This window comes from Lemur catta, chromosome 3, assembly GCF_020740605.2.
Source record: "Lemur catta isolate mLemCat1 chromosome 3, mLemCat1.pri, whole genome shotgun sequence".
NCBI classification, from domain to species: domain Eukaryota; kingdom Metazoa; phylum Chordata; class Mammalia; order Primates; family Lemuridae; genus Lemur; species Lemur catta.
This window is the reverse complement of record NC_059130.1, coordinates 37,034,033-37,051,617: the sequence shown is the minus strand read 5'-3', so window position 1 is coordinate 37,051,617 and position 17,585 is coordinate 37,034,033. Positions and strand designations below refer to the sequence as shown.

At 35.2% G+C, this 17,585-nt stretch overlaps 1 protein-coding gene across 4 annotated transcripts in view; it reads left to right on the top strand.

Moving 5' to 3' along the window:
* RALGPS2 (Ral GEF with PH domain and SH3 binding motif 2) overlaps window positions 1-17,585 on the top strand; it is a 160,318-nt gene that overhangs the window by 37,422 nt on the left and 105,311 nt on the right. For all 4 annotated transcript variants that reach the window (XM_045547275.1, XM_045547276.1, XM_045547277.1 and 1 more), the window contains exons 3-5: window positions 2,729-2,833; window positions 4,183-4,233; window positions 16,719-16,802. In XM_045547275.1, the coding sequence (XP_045403231.1) occupies window positions 2,729-2,833; window positions 4,183-4,233; window positions 16,719-16,802 (240 nt within the window). The remainder of the gene's footprint in view (window positions 1-2,728; window positions 2,834-4,182; window positions 4,234-16,718; window positions 16,803-17,585) is intronic.

Sequence of the window (17,585 nt, the reverse complement as noted above, 5' to 3'; positions counted from 1 at the left end):
CACTTTTTTTTTTTTCTGTGTCAGTTGGCTGAATTTGGAGGATCATCAGAACAAGAACATTTAGACCAGGTTCTATTAAATGGTGGTAGAATGTGAGGCTATAGTGAATGGCACAAAAAAATTAACCAAAGTTTCAATTATTACAGTACACACAGGTCAGTCCCCCAGCTCTTATACATCAGTTTTGGGGACCTGTCATTATGCTTCATTTTTTACCACCCTGCCTTCAGTAGCAGCTAAATATCAAGTATGGAACCATCATCATTACAAAGGAAGTGATCTGTCATTAATTTTGGAAAATTCTCAACTATTATTATGTTAAGTATTTCTTCTGCTTCTTTCTCTCCCCTCCTTCTGGTATTCTCATTATGTGTAAGCTATATCTTTTGTTATTGTCCCCTGGTCCTTGGCTATTGTGTTGCTTTTTTTTATTCTATTTTCTCTGCATTTCACCTTGGGAAGGTTCTACTGGCATATCTTCAAGCTCACAGATTCTTTCCTTGGTTGTTTATTGGTTACCAGTCTACTACTGGTGAGCTCATCAAAGACATTCTTCATTTTTGTCACAATGTTTTTGAATTCTAGCATTTCTTTTTGATTCTTAGAGTTTTAATATCCTGCTTATTATCATCCATTTGTTCTTACATGCTGTCTACTTTTTTCATTAGAACTCTTAGGATATTAATGACAGTTATTTTAACTCCCAGTCTGATAATTCCAAAATCTCTGCGATAACCTGAGTCTGGTTCTGTCGCTTGTCTCTTCAAACTATGTTCTTGCCTCTTAGTGTGCCTTGTAATTTTTTGCTGGAAGCTGGACATAGTATATTTGGTAATAAGAACTGGTTAAATAGGCCTTTAGAGTAAGGGTTTATGTTTATCATGCTAGGAGTCATGCTGTGTTTATAGTTTGGTATTGATGTAGGTGTCTGAGTCTTCAGTTTCCTCTAGTTTCCTTGTTTTATTCTCCCCTATTGTCTTGGGTTTCCCTAGAAGTTCCTTCTTAGAGTCTGAGCTTTGGAGTTCTTTCAGCTGAAATCCCCTCTTATTATACAGAAGCCCTGTTGATGTGGTGGTAAGGGGTGTGTATGTGGGGGGGATCCTAGTCCTATGATCAGGTTTCAGTCTTATAGTGAGCCTCTGTCCTTGGATTGTGACCTTCACAAATGCTTCTAAGTCCCTCTCACTCTGCTTAGGTGAGATAGGAAGGCCACAGGGGTCTGAAGTTGGGAATTTTTCTCCCCCCAAGTAGGTTAGGCTACTGAAGTATTTTCCCTTGAGGGCAAGTGGAGAATAGAATGCTCTGGGTATATTTCATTATGGCTACTTTCCCCTTCCCCCTGCTAGAAGTAGAAGGGGATTTTTCTCTGATCTTCACTATGAGAACCTAGTGGGTATCCTAGAGGTAATAAAACTCACAAAAGTTGGGGCTGAGAGGAACCTAAGAATGGGCCCCTAACAGTTTTTAACTCTTGGTCTCTTAGTCCATACACAGCTTCTAGCAGTTTGCCAATTGCAGTTTATTCCTGCCCTTTCCTGGGTCCACTGACTCCTGTAATCTGTGATTCTCTGTACTCGCCTGTCTTTCCAGGTTTTAGGGCACCACTCTTAGTGTGCTCTGTGATATCAATTCTCTGATAGAGCTAAGGAGAGTTATTGATTTTCAGTTTATTCAGCTTTTTTCCTATTTTGAGGACAGGAGTGATGAATTCCAAGTTCTTTACAAATTCTAGCAGAAACCTTTAGTCCTATAGATAAAATGTAGTATTTTATTTCATGTGTTTAATGTCTATAACTATGACTAGTTTACATTGTGTCAACAATATTATTTTATGTCCCAAAACTAATACAGAAATGTATTCATAAGGTTAAGGATTCAGATAGACATCAGGTAATCAATATAACTAGTCCAGTAACTGACCAAGTAACTAAATACATTTTGTCAGGTAAATACATTAATCTAAAATGTAAGTTGGCAATTTTCTCCAAGTTGTTAACTCATCCACAACAAGCTAATAAATCATAATGGCAATTTTATTGCTTATCAGAAAGAATAAACACTTCCCTTTATTCCTTCTTATAAGCCATTAGTAGAGGCTTAAAAAATTACTAGTCATGTACTTTGACCCGCTTCTCCAGTACCAATAATAAACTGGTAATGATAGGAAGCTAACCAGTACTTAAAGTGGAGAAAACTTAAATTTGCAATATAATAGGAAGAACAGTATTAATTATACTATCACAGACAGATATCACTTAACTAAGAATGGATTATACAACTCTTTAATTAATGGAGTCCTGAATATTTTCTGATGGTTTATGTTATAAAAGTAATTGTTTTTTTCTTAATAAAAATTAGTTTTAAAAATTATAAATAGATGTATATCCTTCTCCCCTGACTTCCCTTTACCCCAGCTGAGAATCATTGAACTAGTTAAAATCTTTTATCTCTACAGAAAATGATAGGATGTCAGGATGAGAGAACTGACACACAAGAAAATGACTTACTCAAGAACTTAAAAATCTGAAGAACCTAAAAGCTCTAAAGTTGAGGTTAGATTATAAGTTGCCTGACCCTTTAGTACTCTAACTAGTACTCTAAGCAGCTTTTCTACAGCATTTGTTAACCCACTGTTCTTAGCTTCCTCAATTTTTAAGGCCAGTCTAATTTCTATCCTGTTGACTGTGGGGTGATATTAAAATGGCTGCATTTTCTTTCAATTTAACAGAAAAGTAGCAGTTCTGAATCATTAAGTGACAAAGGTTCTGAATTGAAGAAAAGCTTTGATGCTGTGGTATTTGATGTTCTTAAGGTTACACCAGAAGAATATGCGGTAAGCCTCCTTCTTCCTTCTCCAGTATTGTGCATAATTTACATATTGGTCCTATTGAGTTAGAATTTGTTGGCCCAGGAGAAGAAATGATTAAAAAAAGCTGGATATGGGAATTGTTGGGGAAAGTAGCACAACTTTGGAGCAAACAGAGGGTTAAGGTAGGGAAGTTAAGAAGAGTTGTAGATTTTTTTGGAGCAGCTTTATAAGTTACACTTTCACTTTGCTAAGTATAAGTATTTACCTTTATAGTAATTGCTTTCATCTCTACTTATGCCATCTCTCCAAGCCAACTGTACTTTATTGACATATATAAGAAATATTTTTACTGTTTTATATTTTTACTGTTTTCAATTAAAAAATTGAAAAGTGAAATATGAAAGTATTATAATATCATGAAAGGTATCTAGAAAACCTGTTATTTCTGAACTGACATAAATGTATTTATATTCTCATTCTCCTTTAATTTGTTAGCAGAATATATTGATTTCCTGATATTGAACCACTCCTGCATTCCAGGAATAAACTGTGCTTGGTCATAGCGTACTATTCTTTAATATATTGTTGAATTTCATTTCATATCTATGGCCATAAGTGAGATAAAGCATAGCATATACAGCCCTTAGATATAGTGTGTTGCCTCTGGTGTAGTCTCATTACTTTTTTATAAGTTAGGAAGAAAACTTTATTAATATCAGATTTCACTTTGCTAATTGAGGAGTTGAAATTTAATCATCCCAACAAGAACCCTACTCCATGAATGAGTAGTCTGATTTTTGTTTTTGGTTTTGATTTAATATGTATGACCACATCCAAAGTTTTACAATTTTTATTTTCTAACTTCACCTAATTTGTCTCCCAAGAAAATACAAAGAGGCATGAGATAATTAGAAATAATTATATCTAATGGTATAAAGTAGCAGTCCCCAACCTTTTCGGCACCAGGGACTGGTTTCATGGTTGGGGGGCAGAGCTCAGGCAGTGATGCCAGCAATGGGGAGCTGCTGTAAATACAGATGAAGCTTCACTCATCTCTCCTGCTGCTCACCTGCTGCTGTGTGGCCAGGTTCATAAGTTTTATGGAAGACAATTTTTCCATGGCCATGGGGTGAGGGGAAGTGGAGCTCAAGCCGTGATGTGTGGCCCAGTTCTTAACAGGCCATGGACCAGTACTGGGCCGCAGCGTGGGAGTTGGGGACCGTAGATATAAATAAGGCTAAATCTTCATTTTCTATAAGCCCTTATGAAGTTAAATATTCAGCAATATTTTGGTATAGAACGTAATTTAAATTTAGAATACTTATATCATAGAATTCCAAAGAAGAAGTTGTCATTTTTACTTTCTATTTCAGGGTCAGATAACACTAATGGATGTTCCAGTATTTAAAGCTATTCAACCAGATGTAAGTAGTTTTAGGAATTTTTTTTTTTTTTGAGACAGAGTCTCACTTTGTTGCCCGGGCTAGAGTGAGTGCCGTGGCGTCAGCCTAGCTCACAGCAACCTCAAACTCCTGGGCTTAAGCGATCCTACTGCCTTAGCCTGCCGAATTTTTTTAAAATATAGGAGGTCAATTATGGTATCTCAAAATAATATATACTAGAAGTGTCAAATTATACCTTATTAATTTTAAAATGTTTAAAACTTTTGAAGTTATTTGTCTGTATACTATTCAGACCTCAGAAACCCACATGGCATTCATAGCTATACATCCAGTCATGAATAGGACTGCTGTTGACCCTCGAACAACATAGGGATTGGAGGCACTGAGCCCCGCTCAGTAGAAAATCCATGTATAACTTTTGACTCTGCGCCTAGCTTCTACTGGTTGATCTTTAAAATGCCTTCTAGATCTTTGAATATTCCCCAAAGTGGGTGACTTCAGAGTAAGAGCTGCAGTTAGGTGTAATCATAAGGGATTAATAAATAAGAATTTCAATCAAAACTGTAGGAGTCTTAAGAGGTGATAAAGGTTGGAGGGTGGTCAGGAGTCAAACACTTACAGATTGGGGATCTGTCATCACCTCTTTGGAATGTAAATTCTGCAAGGGCAGGAACCTTTGTTCTATTCACTGATATATTTCCAGTGCCTGGAATAATCACCTCTTCAGTGTAGGAGTTTGTTAAATGACCTTTCTAAATCTTCATACTATGTAGCCTACAGGTGTTTATCATGTTTAGCGTCATTCCTGTAAAAGTCTGTTACCTAGCCAATGTGACTTTTATAAAATAACATTCCTTCTGCAGAAACAGGAGCTATTTTCCTCCTATAATATTCTTATTTTCAAGTTTCTTCCTAGTAAGAATTCTCCAATGCTGAGTAAGGTCAGAAGTTTAGCCGAAGGGCTCCGTACCTTCATAATCTCTAGTATGATTTCTGGTATTCAGTCAGAGCTAAGCTCTTATTAAGTTTTTGCACATTTCTTATATTCCTAGATCTCCCCAGTATATTTCTCTTTTGATCTAGAAGGTTTGTTTTCTTTTAAAAGGCTCTTACACATTTATAGGGCTTCTTTCCAGTGTGGTTCTTTAATGTTGAGGGAGCAATGACTGTATTCTGAAGGTTTTTCGATGTTACTACACTCAGAGTTTTTGTTTTAGTTTTTTGTCTATTATGAATTCTTTGATGCTCTATAAGGCTTGTATTTCTTCTGAAGGCATTGCCACTCTCATTACATTACAGTGGGGTTTCTTGTCAGAATGAGTTTTGTATTATTCAGCACAGGGTGAGTTATGACAGAAAGATGGCTTGCGGTCCAGTTTTCTCTCTAGTAGCAATTCTCTGGTGCTTTCAGTAAGCTCTAAGTAAGGGATGAACTGTGCTTGAAATCTGTATTGTAGTCATTACATTGGGTAATGTTTACATTGGGAACCTCTTATGAGGTTCTCAAGTGTTCATAAAGTGACAGGCTCTGCCTGAAAGTCTTCTGACATATTACTTTCAAAGAAGAAAGTTCCAGCTTTATTTTTTCTAGTAGATCAATTCAGTAAGTCAGTCATTTAGATTATATCAACAAACAGACATTAAATACAATGTATAGCTGGGATTCACTAAGAATCAAAGAAGAATGCTGTTTAAATGAGGGAAAGTACATAATAGGTAATTCTGAATCTTATTAAAATATTTCTGAAAAACTGATGATTGAGATATTTCTGACATTATATATAGCGAGCTTTCTTTGTGTAAACTTTCTAATATATGCCAAGAGACTATATAATCTTGGTAACATCCAAGGTCCCAAAATCAGGAATGTCATAGTTCTATCTTTGTTTTAATGAAAATTATCATTTGCATTAAAATTAAAATATGAACAATCCATGAACGTAGTGAGAGTTGAAAAAAGCAAAGTAGACATATAGACATGATATTTTTTGTAGACTGGAATAAACTAATTGTTCTGTTAGAAGCAAGATGCAGCTGTTTTGTCAGTTCGTATTATTGCTGTTCATCCCTGTTCATCCCTGTGAACTTCCTTAATACATAGTAAGGTAAGGCTTAGGTTAGGACTAGAGAAGGTAAAGAAGAAAACTGTTGTTTGGGCAAGTAGGAATATATGGCATCAGTGATTGGAGAAGAAAGCTTCTGCCCTTATCTCTGATCTCATTTTGGAGGCATCTTTAACATTGGGAGGAGGGAAGAGAAGAGAATGTGAGTACATTAGAAAAGAGAAGGGGCATTTTTGATTTATCTTATTACATTGGAGTTACATAGTTTTATAGCTTACTTTGTGGATTAAAAATGTAGGAATAGTAGTGAGCTTTTCATCTGTGGCTGTGACTTCTTTCTAAATAGCCATATTAGGCTGAATGCTAAGGGATATACCATATTCCTTTAAAGCTTTCCCTTTTGAGCATGAAGATACCTCAGCAGTAATATCTTCTCCTCATGAAGATCCCCTAGCCCCACTGTCCACCACACCCTCAGTCTTTTGCGGATTCCATTGCTTTGCTTTGCTTTCTTCAAGCTCTGTCTACATGCTGGTCTATATTGGCCTTTTCTCTTCTTCTGTCTGTAGGTATCCCTACAACATCACCATTAGAACAGTCTTTTTAAGAGTTTTGGAACCTACAAGATGAGATTTAGATCAAGAATTTCACTTTACAGAACAAATCTACAAGACATAAGAGAAGCTGTGACTCCTGTGAATTCAGTAATTCTTTCATAGGGTAGGTGGTCATCAGCGGTGGGGTTTTGCCTTCTCATGTGTTTCCAAAATAAATGCAACTGAAAATTAGGCTCAGTAGTTTCATGGTTCAAGATGAACCCATGAATATTCTTTCAAATATACTTTTAATGACCATTAAGAAGTTGCCTTATATATGTGAGTTACTATTTGAAGATTTCTCTTTACTGCCTGATTTTAAAATGGCAAATTAAATCCATTGGAACAAATTTTAAGAGATGACAAGACTGCTAAATTTCATTTGCCCTTTGCTAAAATGGAAGTTTATTCCTCTACTATACTGAAAACAGTGCTATTCTTAAGTTAGACCCTTAAAAAATGTATCATTTGAGCCACTAAGTTTACTTGAAAAGGTAATATACTTTTTAGTGTTCATGTGATGCAATGTTTTAGTATAGAATAAATGTTGACCAGGCCGATAAGCTGTCAATATACAAGGTGGCACTTGTGGCAGAATTTATTTCTTCTTTGGATTCTAGTGTGACTTGGAGGAAGATCCTAGAGTCTGAGAAAGAGAAAAGCAATTTTTTTTTCTCACAGAGAAATTTAGCGGTAGGGGTGGGGCAGGGAAAAATTCTTTTAAGGCCAGGTAACCATAAATGCATGGCAAGATTTAAGAAGAAAGTAGTGGGTGAGTTCCTGGAGTCCCAGTACAATTTTAGCTTCATAATCCATTAAGTAAATGTTTGTTGTTACCATTGCTTTTTAACTTTTGAGATAATAGATCCACAGGCGGTTGCAACAGAATAGTACAGAGATAATTAAAGGTTCATAGGAAGTTACAAAATAGCGCAGAGAAGCTTCATTTACCCTTCACCCAGTTTTCCTCAGCAGTTACATCTTACATAAATAACTATAGTATTAAAATAATATCAAAGCCAGGAACTTGATATTTTTAGAAGACATATTTGTATAGTTCTGTGACATTTTATATATAGATTTGTCTAACCACCACCTTGGCCGAGATACAGAACTATTCCAGCACCACAGAGTTCTCTCCCTGTGCCACCCCTTTGTAGACACACTCATCCTGTACTCCTCCCCAGCTCCTTACTGTCCTTAACCCCTGACAGCCACTAATCTGTTTCCATCTTTGTGTAGTTGACTGTTGAACAACACAGTTTTGAACTGTGCAGGTGCAGTTATACATGGATTTTTTTCAATAAATATTTTGGATATTCTTTTGGAAATTTGCAACAATTGAAAACCTCACAAACTACACAGCCTAGAAATATCGAAAATAGTAATAGCTTAGTTATACCATGAATCCTTAAAATATAAGTAGACAATATTCTATTTTATCATTTACTACATAAAACTTACAGAAATTAATTATAAAAAGTTAAAATTTATCAAAACTTGTGCACACAAACAGACCATACATGCAGCCATGTGCAGTTGAGAGAAATGTAAACAAATGTAAAGACAGAGCATTAAATCATAACTGCACATAATTTACTGTAGTATGTACTACACTACTGTAATTATTTCTTAGCCACCTCTTACTGCTATTGCAGTAACCTCAAGCTTGCGAGTATCCACTTAAAACGCCATGTGATGCTAATCTCCGTGTGTGCAGTGTCTCTTCAGTAAATTTTGTATTGCATTAAAAAGTGTCTCGCCCAGCTCTCATGTATTTTTCATCGTGTTCAGGGCAATACTGTAAACGTTGAGTAACACTATGGGACCCATACGAAGTAACACTAATGATGTTGGAAGTGCTCCCAAGAAGCAGAGAAAAGTTGTGACGTTGCAAGAAAAAGTTGAATTGCTTGATATGTACCATAGATTGTGGTCTGCAGCTGCAGTTGCCGCCATTTCAAACAGGCAATTTATCTTTACACAGATGATGTAAACTTATGGTACCCATAAATACATTTTCTCTTCCTTATGATTTTCTTGACAACCTTTTATTTTCTCTAGCTTATTATAACAATACAGTATATAATACATATAACACAAACTATATCAGTTAATCAACTGTTATTGGTAAGGCTTCTGGTCAGCAATAGGCTATTGGTAGTAAAGTTTTGGGGATTCAGAAGTTATACTTGGAATTTTGACTGCTGGGGGGAGGTCAGTAGCCCGCATTGTTCAAGGGTCAACTGTAGTTTTGTTACTGTATTATATAAGCTAGTGGTATGATGTTTCACAGAAGGAAAAGTTTTCTGATGCAGAAACTACTATTTTATGAGGTTTAAAAAAACCCTGTTTGTCTGTCTTTTCATGTTTCCTAATTATAAGCTTCTTTAGAATGGAGGGCTTCAATGGAATTTTAGCTCATTTGGTCCCAAATAATGTGGCTGGCTACACACCTCCCCCACCTCCTTTCTTTCTGGTCTGCTTCCAACAGTTTTCTTAAAGTGACAAAGCATTTTTCTGTTAAATTAATAATGTTGAAATGTTCTGAGAATTGGATGGATTTTCTAAAACCTCTTAGCATTTCTTATTTGAAGGGTCAGAAAAGCATTAAAATTTTTTTAAAATTTAAATTTTTAAAAATTTAAAGCTATAATTTACCAATACTTTTATCTGTGTTTCTTATTTATCATGATAAATTATAACGATGAAGATAGGATCAAGTGGGTTGATGCTGGTATGTAGTAGTCTCTGCATTAATATTAACTATTATTATTGTTATTAAGACATCTGTTCTCAGGATGGGAAGGACTTTTCAAACAGTAGATTAAATCATACAGGAATGTATATTAGCTACTTTAAACAAATAAAAAACAGGCCCACATATGCAATAAAGAAGACTAGGAGATGTTTACATAGGTTTTCTGTGGGTTGTGAGTTTATAGGTGATTGATAGCCCTTACCTCACTCCTGTTTTCTGTTTAACAACAAACATAATTATTCTTACAGTTGGGGAAATTAAGTCAATACAGTTGACCCTTCACAACATGGGGCTTAGGGGTACTGGCTCCCTGAGCTGTTGAAAAATTTGCATTTAACTTTTTTTTTAACGCGCATATAACTTTTACTCCTCCCAAAACATAACTACTAATAGCCTACTGTTGACCAGAAGCCTTACCAATAACATAAACAATCAGTTAACACATATCTTGTATTTTACCTGTATTATATACTATGTTCTTATAATAAACTAGAGAAAAGAAAATGTTATTAAGAAAATCATAAGGAAGGGAAAATATATTGTCTATTAATTAAGTGGATCGTTATAAAGGTCTTCATCCTCATCATCTTCACGTTGAATAGGCTGACGAGGAAGAGGAGGGGTTGGTCTTGCTGTCTTGGGTGGCAGAAGGAGAAGAGGTGGAGAAGGTGGAGGGAGATAGGAGAGGCAGGCATACTTGGTGTAACCTTATGGAAATAAATACATCATAATTTCTGTCTGACTTTTTTACTTTTTCATTTCTTTGTAAATGTTTCTATAGGGTACCAATCCTTCTGCTACCATTTGCTTTGGTTTCAGTACCTGAATCATAGAGGAGTTCATGCCATACAAGAAGTCAAGAACAGTCTTGAATAATTGGACCTCTGCTGGGTTGTCTGGTTTGTTCTCTGGCACTACTTCTTCCATGTCTTCTTCCTCATTGTCTGGCGCTGGTTTGGAAGCACTCATCTCCATCAAGTCCTCTTATGTTAATTCCTCTGGCGGTATCTGTTAGCCCTTGAATTTCTCTAAGATCCTTATCTTGAAATCCTTCACCTCCTTCCCTTTTTTTTGCCATATCCACAGTCTCTTTCATGATTTCCTTGATTGGCTCTGTTATAAAACCTGGAAATTCAAGCACAGCACCTGGACACAGTTTTTTCCAGCAGAAATTTGTTGTTTGGGGCTTGATGGCTTTCAGGGCTTTTTCTATGACAGCATCTACAGTGGTGTAATCCTTCTAGACTTTAGTGACATTCTCTCCATCAGGGTTCTTCTCCATAGTGTTGACAGTACTTTCCATACAGTACTGTGTGTAATGAGCCTTAAAGGTCCATATGACCCCTCATCTAGAGGCTGAATTAGAGATGTTTTGTTTGGGGGAAGGTAGACCACTTGACCTTTGATGTTGAACTCGTGGGGTTCTAGGTGGCCAGGAGCATTGTCCAATATCAAAAGAACTTTAAAAGGGATTTCCTTACTGGCAAGATACTTCCTGACTTTGGGGTTAAAACATCCATGGAACCAATCCAGAAAAAGGGTTCTCATTGTCCAGGTTTTCTTGTTGTACAACCAAAAGACTGGTGACCAAGGTTTATCTTTTCCCTTCAAGGCTTGGGGGTTAGCAGCTTTATAGATAAGGGCAATCCTGATCATAAACCTAACTGCATTTGCACAAAGCAGTGGAGTTAGCCTGTTCCCTTCCTGCCTTAAATCCTGGTGCTTGGTTCTTTTCCTAGCTAATAAATGTCCTTTGTGGCATTTTCCCCCCAGAATAGGGCACTTTTGTTTGCATTAAAAAACTATTCAGACAGATATCCTTTCTCCTCCATAATTTTCTTAACAGCATCTAAGAACTTGTCTGCTGCCTTTTGGTAGGCAGATGCTGCTTCTTCTGTTATCTTAACATTTTTTAAGCAAAACCTTTTTCTAAAATTATCAAACTATTCTTTGCTGGCATTAAATTCTCCATCTTTAGCTCCTTCATCTTCATTTTGCTCTAAGTAGTCATATAATGAGTTCACTTTTTCTCAAATCATATTAGAGTCTGTAGGTATGCCTTTCTTATAGCAATCCTGCACCTATGTAAAAGCTGTGTTTTCAATATAAGATAAAAAGGTCCATTATTTCACAAAAAGTACAAGGTTTTCGTGTAGCTGCAATGATGACTTCATGAATTTCCTTTTCTTCCTTTTTTTTTTTTTAACAATGGTCCTTTACACTGGATTCATTTATCTTTAAATGGCAGGCAGCCTCAGCTGCAGACCTCAATCCGCAGTACATGTCAAGCAATTCAACTTTTGCTTGTAATGTCATAACTTTTCTCTGCTTCTTGGGAGTACTTCCAGCATCACTAATGGCACTTCATATGGACCCTGTGGTGTTATTTAAGGTTCACGGTATTGAACTGAACACAATGAAAAATACACGAGAACTGTGAAAAACGCGTACTGCAATACAAAATTTACTGGAGAGACAACTGCTCACACAGAGATGATTAGCATCACACAGTGGCATTTTAAATGGATACTTGGTGATACTTGAGTTTACCACAATAGCAATAGGAGGTGGGCAAAGAAATTATTATAGTAGTACAATGTGAACTACAGTTAATTTTATTCAGTTATGATTTAATACTGCATCTTTATGTTTGTTTACATTTCTCTCAGATGCAAATGGCCACATGTATGGTCTGTGTGTGCATAGTTTTGATAAATTTTAACTTTTTATAATAGGTTTGTGTATATTTTATAGTAGTAAATGATAATAGACTAGTATCTACATATATTTTATGCGTTCGTGACATACCTAATTTTTTCTTAATTTTTTTTGATGTTTCTAGACTATGTGGTTTGTCTGGGAGGTTTTTCAAATTGTCACAGATCTCCAAAAAACTTTCCAATATATTTACTGAAAAAAATTGTGCATACAAGTGGACCTGCGCAGTTCAAACCTGTGTTGTTCAAGTGTCTACTGTATAACTAGTTTTGATAAGACTATTGTGAAACTAACACTCATTGCTGGTGGTAGTGTAAATGATTCAGTATTTCAGGAAAGCAATTTGACAGGTTTCAAAGCCTTGAAATGGTTCATGCTCTTTTTTACCTCATGATTTCACTTCTAGGACTATATTTTTAGAAAATAATCAGAGATGTTAGAAAAGGTGCAAGGATATTCATTATTTATAATATGACATTTGTTGTCACAGGGAAATGAAATCAGCCCTTTGTGTAAAGGTCTACTATAATTTAGTTTGAATTCTGTGTCAAATGGCTACTTTGAGTAGTTTGATAAATTTAATCTGATACTTTGATTGTAGCATTAATAAAAATTTGGGAATTAGATTGGTTAAAAACAAATTCAGTATTAATTGTGGACTTAATCTTAGGAATTTTATCCTCAAATATGGCATCTTTGTGTAGTAGTATAAATATGCTGTGATTTTAGAAAGAACAAAATGTTTTCTAGCAGTTTTATGTTTTTTAATATTATTTTTATATAATATTTTTATGTTTATATATTTATCACTAAATATTTTCTTTACAGGAGATAATATGAAATGAGCATATATCTAGGCTAATTGAGCACTGAGCAATTTTTTTTTTTACTTTGGAATTTCTTCTGTCATTTCATTTTTTTCTTTCAGTAATTTTCAATTTTAAAAGTTATAATCTAATTTTAAGTTTAAAAAAGGTAATTTATATCTCTAGAGCTTTTGCCGCTTATCTACTGTGTTGAAATGATAATTGTCTGTCCCCTCAGTATTCCCCTTCTCGATTTCTCAAGCCAGAAACCTGGAATCTTAGTACTTCTGTATACGTCATTTTTAGTTTACGTGGAATCCAATTCTTGACAAAGTGTTGCCTGCCTCCAGAATATCTTGAATCTACTACTCTTTTCACTGTCTATTGACAGTGCCCTAGTCAAGGAAACATTAACTTTTTCTTGGAATGTGGTGATCTCACCATAACTCTTTTCCTAAATCTTCCCCTGACTCAATCCATTCCTTTTTTCTATTTTAATTTAAAATTATATTGAAGATATGCTTGTACCATGTTTGAGAAGCCAAATATCTCCATAAGAGAACAAAATATAGCGATACCCTAGCCCAGTTACTCCTACTCTTCCAACTTCCACCCGTGAAGCCCCTCTTCCACTTAAATCTCTTAGCTATTCCTCCTTGGAGGAATTTATATTCCAAATAATATATCTAAATCCTTATTGTTTCTTGATTTTTCAATTTTAAGTATGATGTGTTGACTGTCTACTATAGAATATGATTGCAGTTTGTTTTCTTCCCCCACAAATATTATATAATTCACTTCCTCTTCTCTTGCCCTTATAGTTTTATCACAGTTTTGACTATGTAACTATATTCTTTACAACTGAACTATGATTACTTAATTTTTGTTTTCCTCAAGCTAAGAATTTACTTTAGCTTTCTTTGTATCTCTCACTAATTTTCTGCCAGAAGTGAATGTACTTAATGTCTCTTCTCAATTATGTTGAAACACTTCAGGAATTTGGTTTCATCTTCATCTTCAGAGACATCTCTCTTGGAATCTCTGTCGTCTTCCTCCTCTCCATTCTTATTCTTAAAGGTCTATTCACAGCTTTGGCCCAGGAACTCCCTTTACTGTTATGCAGGGGATTCCCAGTTGTTTTTTTGTTTGTTTTTGAGACAGAGTCTTGCTCTGTCACACTGGGTAGAGTGCAGTGGTGCCATCTTAGGTCACTGTAACCTCAAACTCCTGGGCTCAAACAAGCCTCCTGAGTAGCTGGGACTATAGGTACCCACCATGACGCCTGGCTAATTTTTTTTTTATTTTTAGTAGAGATGGCGTCTTGCTCTTGCTCAGACAGGTCTCGAACTCCTGAGCTCAAGCAATCCTCCCAACTTGGGCTCCTAGAGTGCTAGGATTACAGGCATGAGCCACTGTGCCCAGTCACCAATATTTTCTTTCTGTTATATGTTGGTTCCTCAGTTTCCTGGATCAAATGTCTTCCTTTTTTCTTAGTTTGCTAGTTTGTTTGAATGGAGCACATATTCTACTAGCTTTCTGAGAACAAATAGGTACATAGAAGATAATTTCTCTGAGATGTTCATGTCTTAAAATGTTTGTAGTCCACTTGCATGCTTAATTGATAATTTTGTTGGATAAAGAATTCTATTTTCTTCAGTTGACGACATTGCTTCAGTTATCTTTTCACTTCCAGTGCTGCTTTTGATATATCTGATACCTTCTGATCCCTGGTTTTCTGCATGTGATCTATTTTTTTGTTGTTTTGTTTTTGAATCTCTGGTAGATTTTATGATCTCTTGCTATGCCTTGTGTTTTGAGTCTTTTTTTTTCTTATGTATTCATTGTACTGAGCACTAGGCAGGTCTTTTCTTTCAGTTTTGAGATATTTTCTTGAATTACTTTTTTGATAAGTTACTTTTGGCCATTTTTTCTGTTCACTCTAAAAATTCCTGTTATTTAGATGTTGACTCTCATAGACTCTTAATTAACATAAAAATATTTTACTTCTATTTTTAGCTTTTTGTTTAAAAATTTTAATCACGGCCGGGCGCAGTGGCTCTCGCCTGTAATCCTAGCACTCTGGGAGACCGAGGTGGGCGGATTGTTAGAGCTCAGGAGTTCGAGACCAGCCTGAGCAAGACAGAGACCCGTCTCTACTAAAAATAGAAAGAAATTAGCTGGACAACTAAAAATATATATATAAAAAAATTAGCCGGGCATGGTGACACATGCCTGTAGTCCCAGTTACTCGGGAGGCTGAGGCAGGAGGATCTCTTGAGCCCAGGAGTTTGAGGTTGCTGTGAGCTAGGCTGACGCCACGGCACTCACTCTAGCCCGGGCAACAGAGCAAGACTCTGTCTCAAAAAAAAAAAAAAAAAAAAATTTTTAATCATCTTTATCACAACCTTCTATTGACTTGTAATTTCTCTTACATATTTCATTTCTAAAAGCTCTATTTTGTTCTTTGAATATTTCTTTTTTATGTCCTCCTGTTTTTGTCTAATGAGTGTAATATCTTTTCTCATCTATCTGAGAATAATAATTATATGGTTTGGCTTTTTCTTTTCTCAATTTTCTTCTGTTCCCTGTCCTAACTCCATTTTCTCAGAGCTCTTTTTCTTTTTTCTATGGTTTTTCTCTCTCTGGCTATTGTTGTATTGCAGAGGTTTATTAACCTATTTTGGACCTTGGACCCCTTTGGCAGACTCAAGCCTATGGAACAGAAATCCTTTAAAATCAAAGGAAATCAGTTGTATTAAAATATACTTAGCAAAATATTTTTAAAGTTCTTATATAGCAATATATGTGCTTCTTTATGAACATATTAAAATCTAGATGTGGGTATAATAACTACCATAAATTAGAAATATTGAGTATAATGATATTTTTGAAATATCTGTACCAGTTGTAATGTGGTATGAAAATATCTGTAATTTTTATTGGTGACATCACATATATTGCTAATAATACACCTGTAATGTGTAGCCTACATTTATAATTTAAAGGAATGTCTTATTTCAGTTAGAGGATACTGTAAAATAAAAATTAATTTTTTTATATCCAAGTTCTTGGGCTCTTTGAATTTTATTGACAGAACCTTTGGGGGGATCAAGAAGCCTTTTGTTAAAGGTTTCTTCAAATATCTGGGGTTATTGACTGTCAGCTCATAGAGTGAGATTCTAAAAAGCTGATTGTGAGCTCTAAGTGATGGAATTGAGCTTGACAGCTCATAGTCTTCACAATTTGTCATGCAATGCTCAACTTCCATTGTCTGTGGATCTTTCTGCTTGGGATTTAAATCTCTTCGTAGAAGAATCCACCAATTTTCTGCCTATGGAATGTAAGTTTACCTATGTTCTATAGACAAGTAATTTTAATCTCTTATATTCTAATCCAATTTGCTTTTGTGATTTAATTGAATAGGTATATTAGTTATGTTCCTATTAAATAAAGTGTTTCTAGAAAGAACATCAAGTGTCTTTAATGTTTCAAAACCCGTAATATGACAAGAAAACTGGGCTATTTCTTGAATTTATGTTTAATTTTCACCTTAATTTTCTAGGAGCTTTCAAGTTGTGGATGGAATAAAAAAGAAAAGTATAGTTCTGCACCAAATGCAGTTGCCTTCACAAGAAGATTTAATCATGTGAGTTTATAAAATTTTCATACTTCATTTCTGAAATTCCGTTCCTCACCCAATATATAACAAGAAATAATATAATTTTTCACATCAATTCCAGAATATTTTCGGACAGTATTTCTCCAAATATTGTCTCTCTGCATGATCTCTGGGTTTTTTTTCTCTGTAATGTCTATCGAAAATTTGTTGGAACTTGACATTGTTTCCTATTTGTCTCTTAACCTTTCTTATTTTCTTTCCCTTTGTGCTCCATTCTGAGTGATTTCCTTGGATCTATTTTTTGGTTTACTGCTTCTCTTCAGATATGTTTTATCTGTTTCAAATCTGTGTGATTTTACGCTAGTGTCATGTTCTTATTTTTAAAATTTATTAATTTTCAACTTTTTTTTATAGTTTGTTATTATCCAAAGTCTTTGGGGTACTACTTCGCTGTTTCTTTCTACTGATCCTTAGTCACGTGGTTTTTTTTCTTAGGAGTTATCTATGATTACGCCACAGTCTAGGCAACAGAGTGAGACCCTGTCTTAAAAAAAAAAAAAACCAAAACACTATATGATTTTCAAAGTTTGAAAAATATGTGCCTAGATGTAAAATTTGAGTCACAGAGTATAAGCACGTTAAACTATTACAAGACAGAGTCTTACTTTTTTTTCAAAAGTGGTCATCGCTTTGGTGATGACAGCTTGCATTTCCATCAGCAGAGTTAGAAGAGTTTTAATTATTGCATATGCTTATGAGCACTTGCTGTCATCAAACTTTGCAATCTAATTGTATAAAATAACTCAGCTT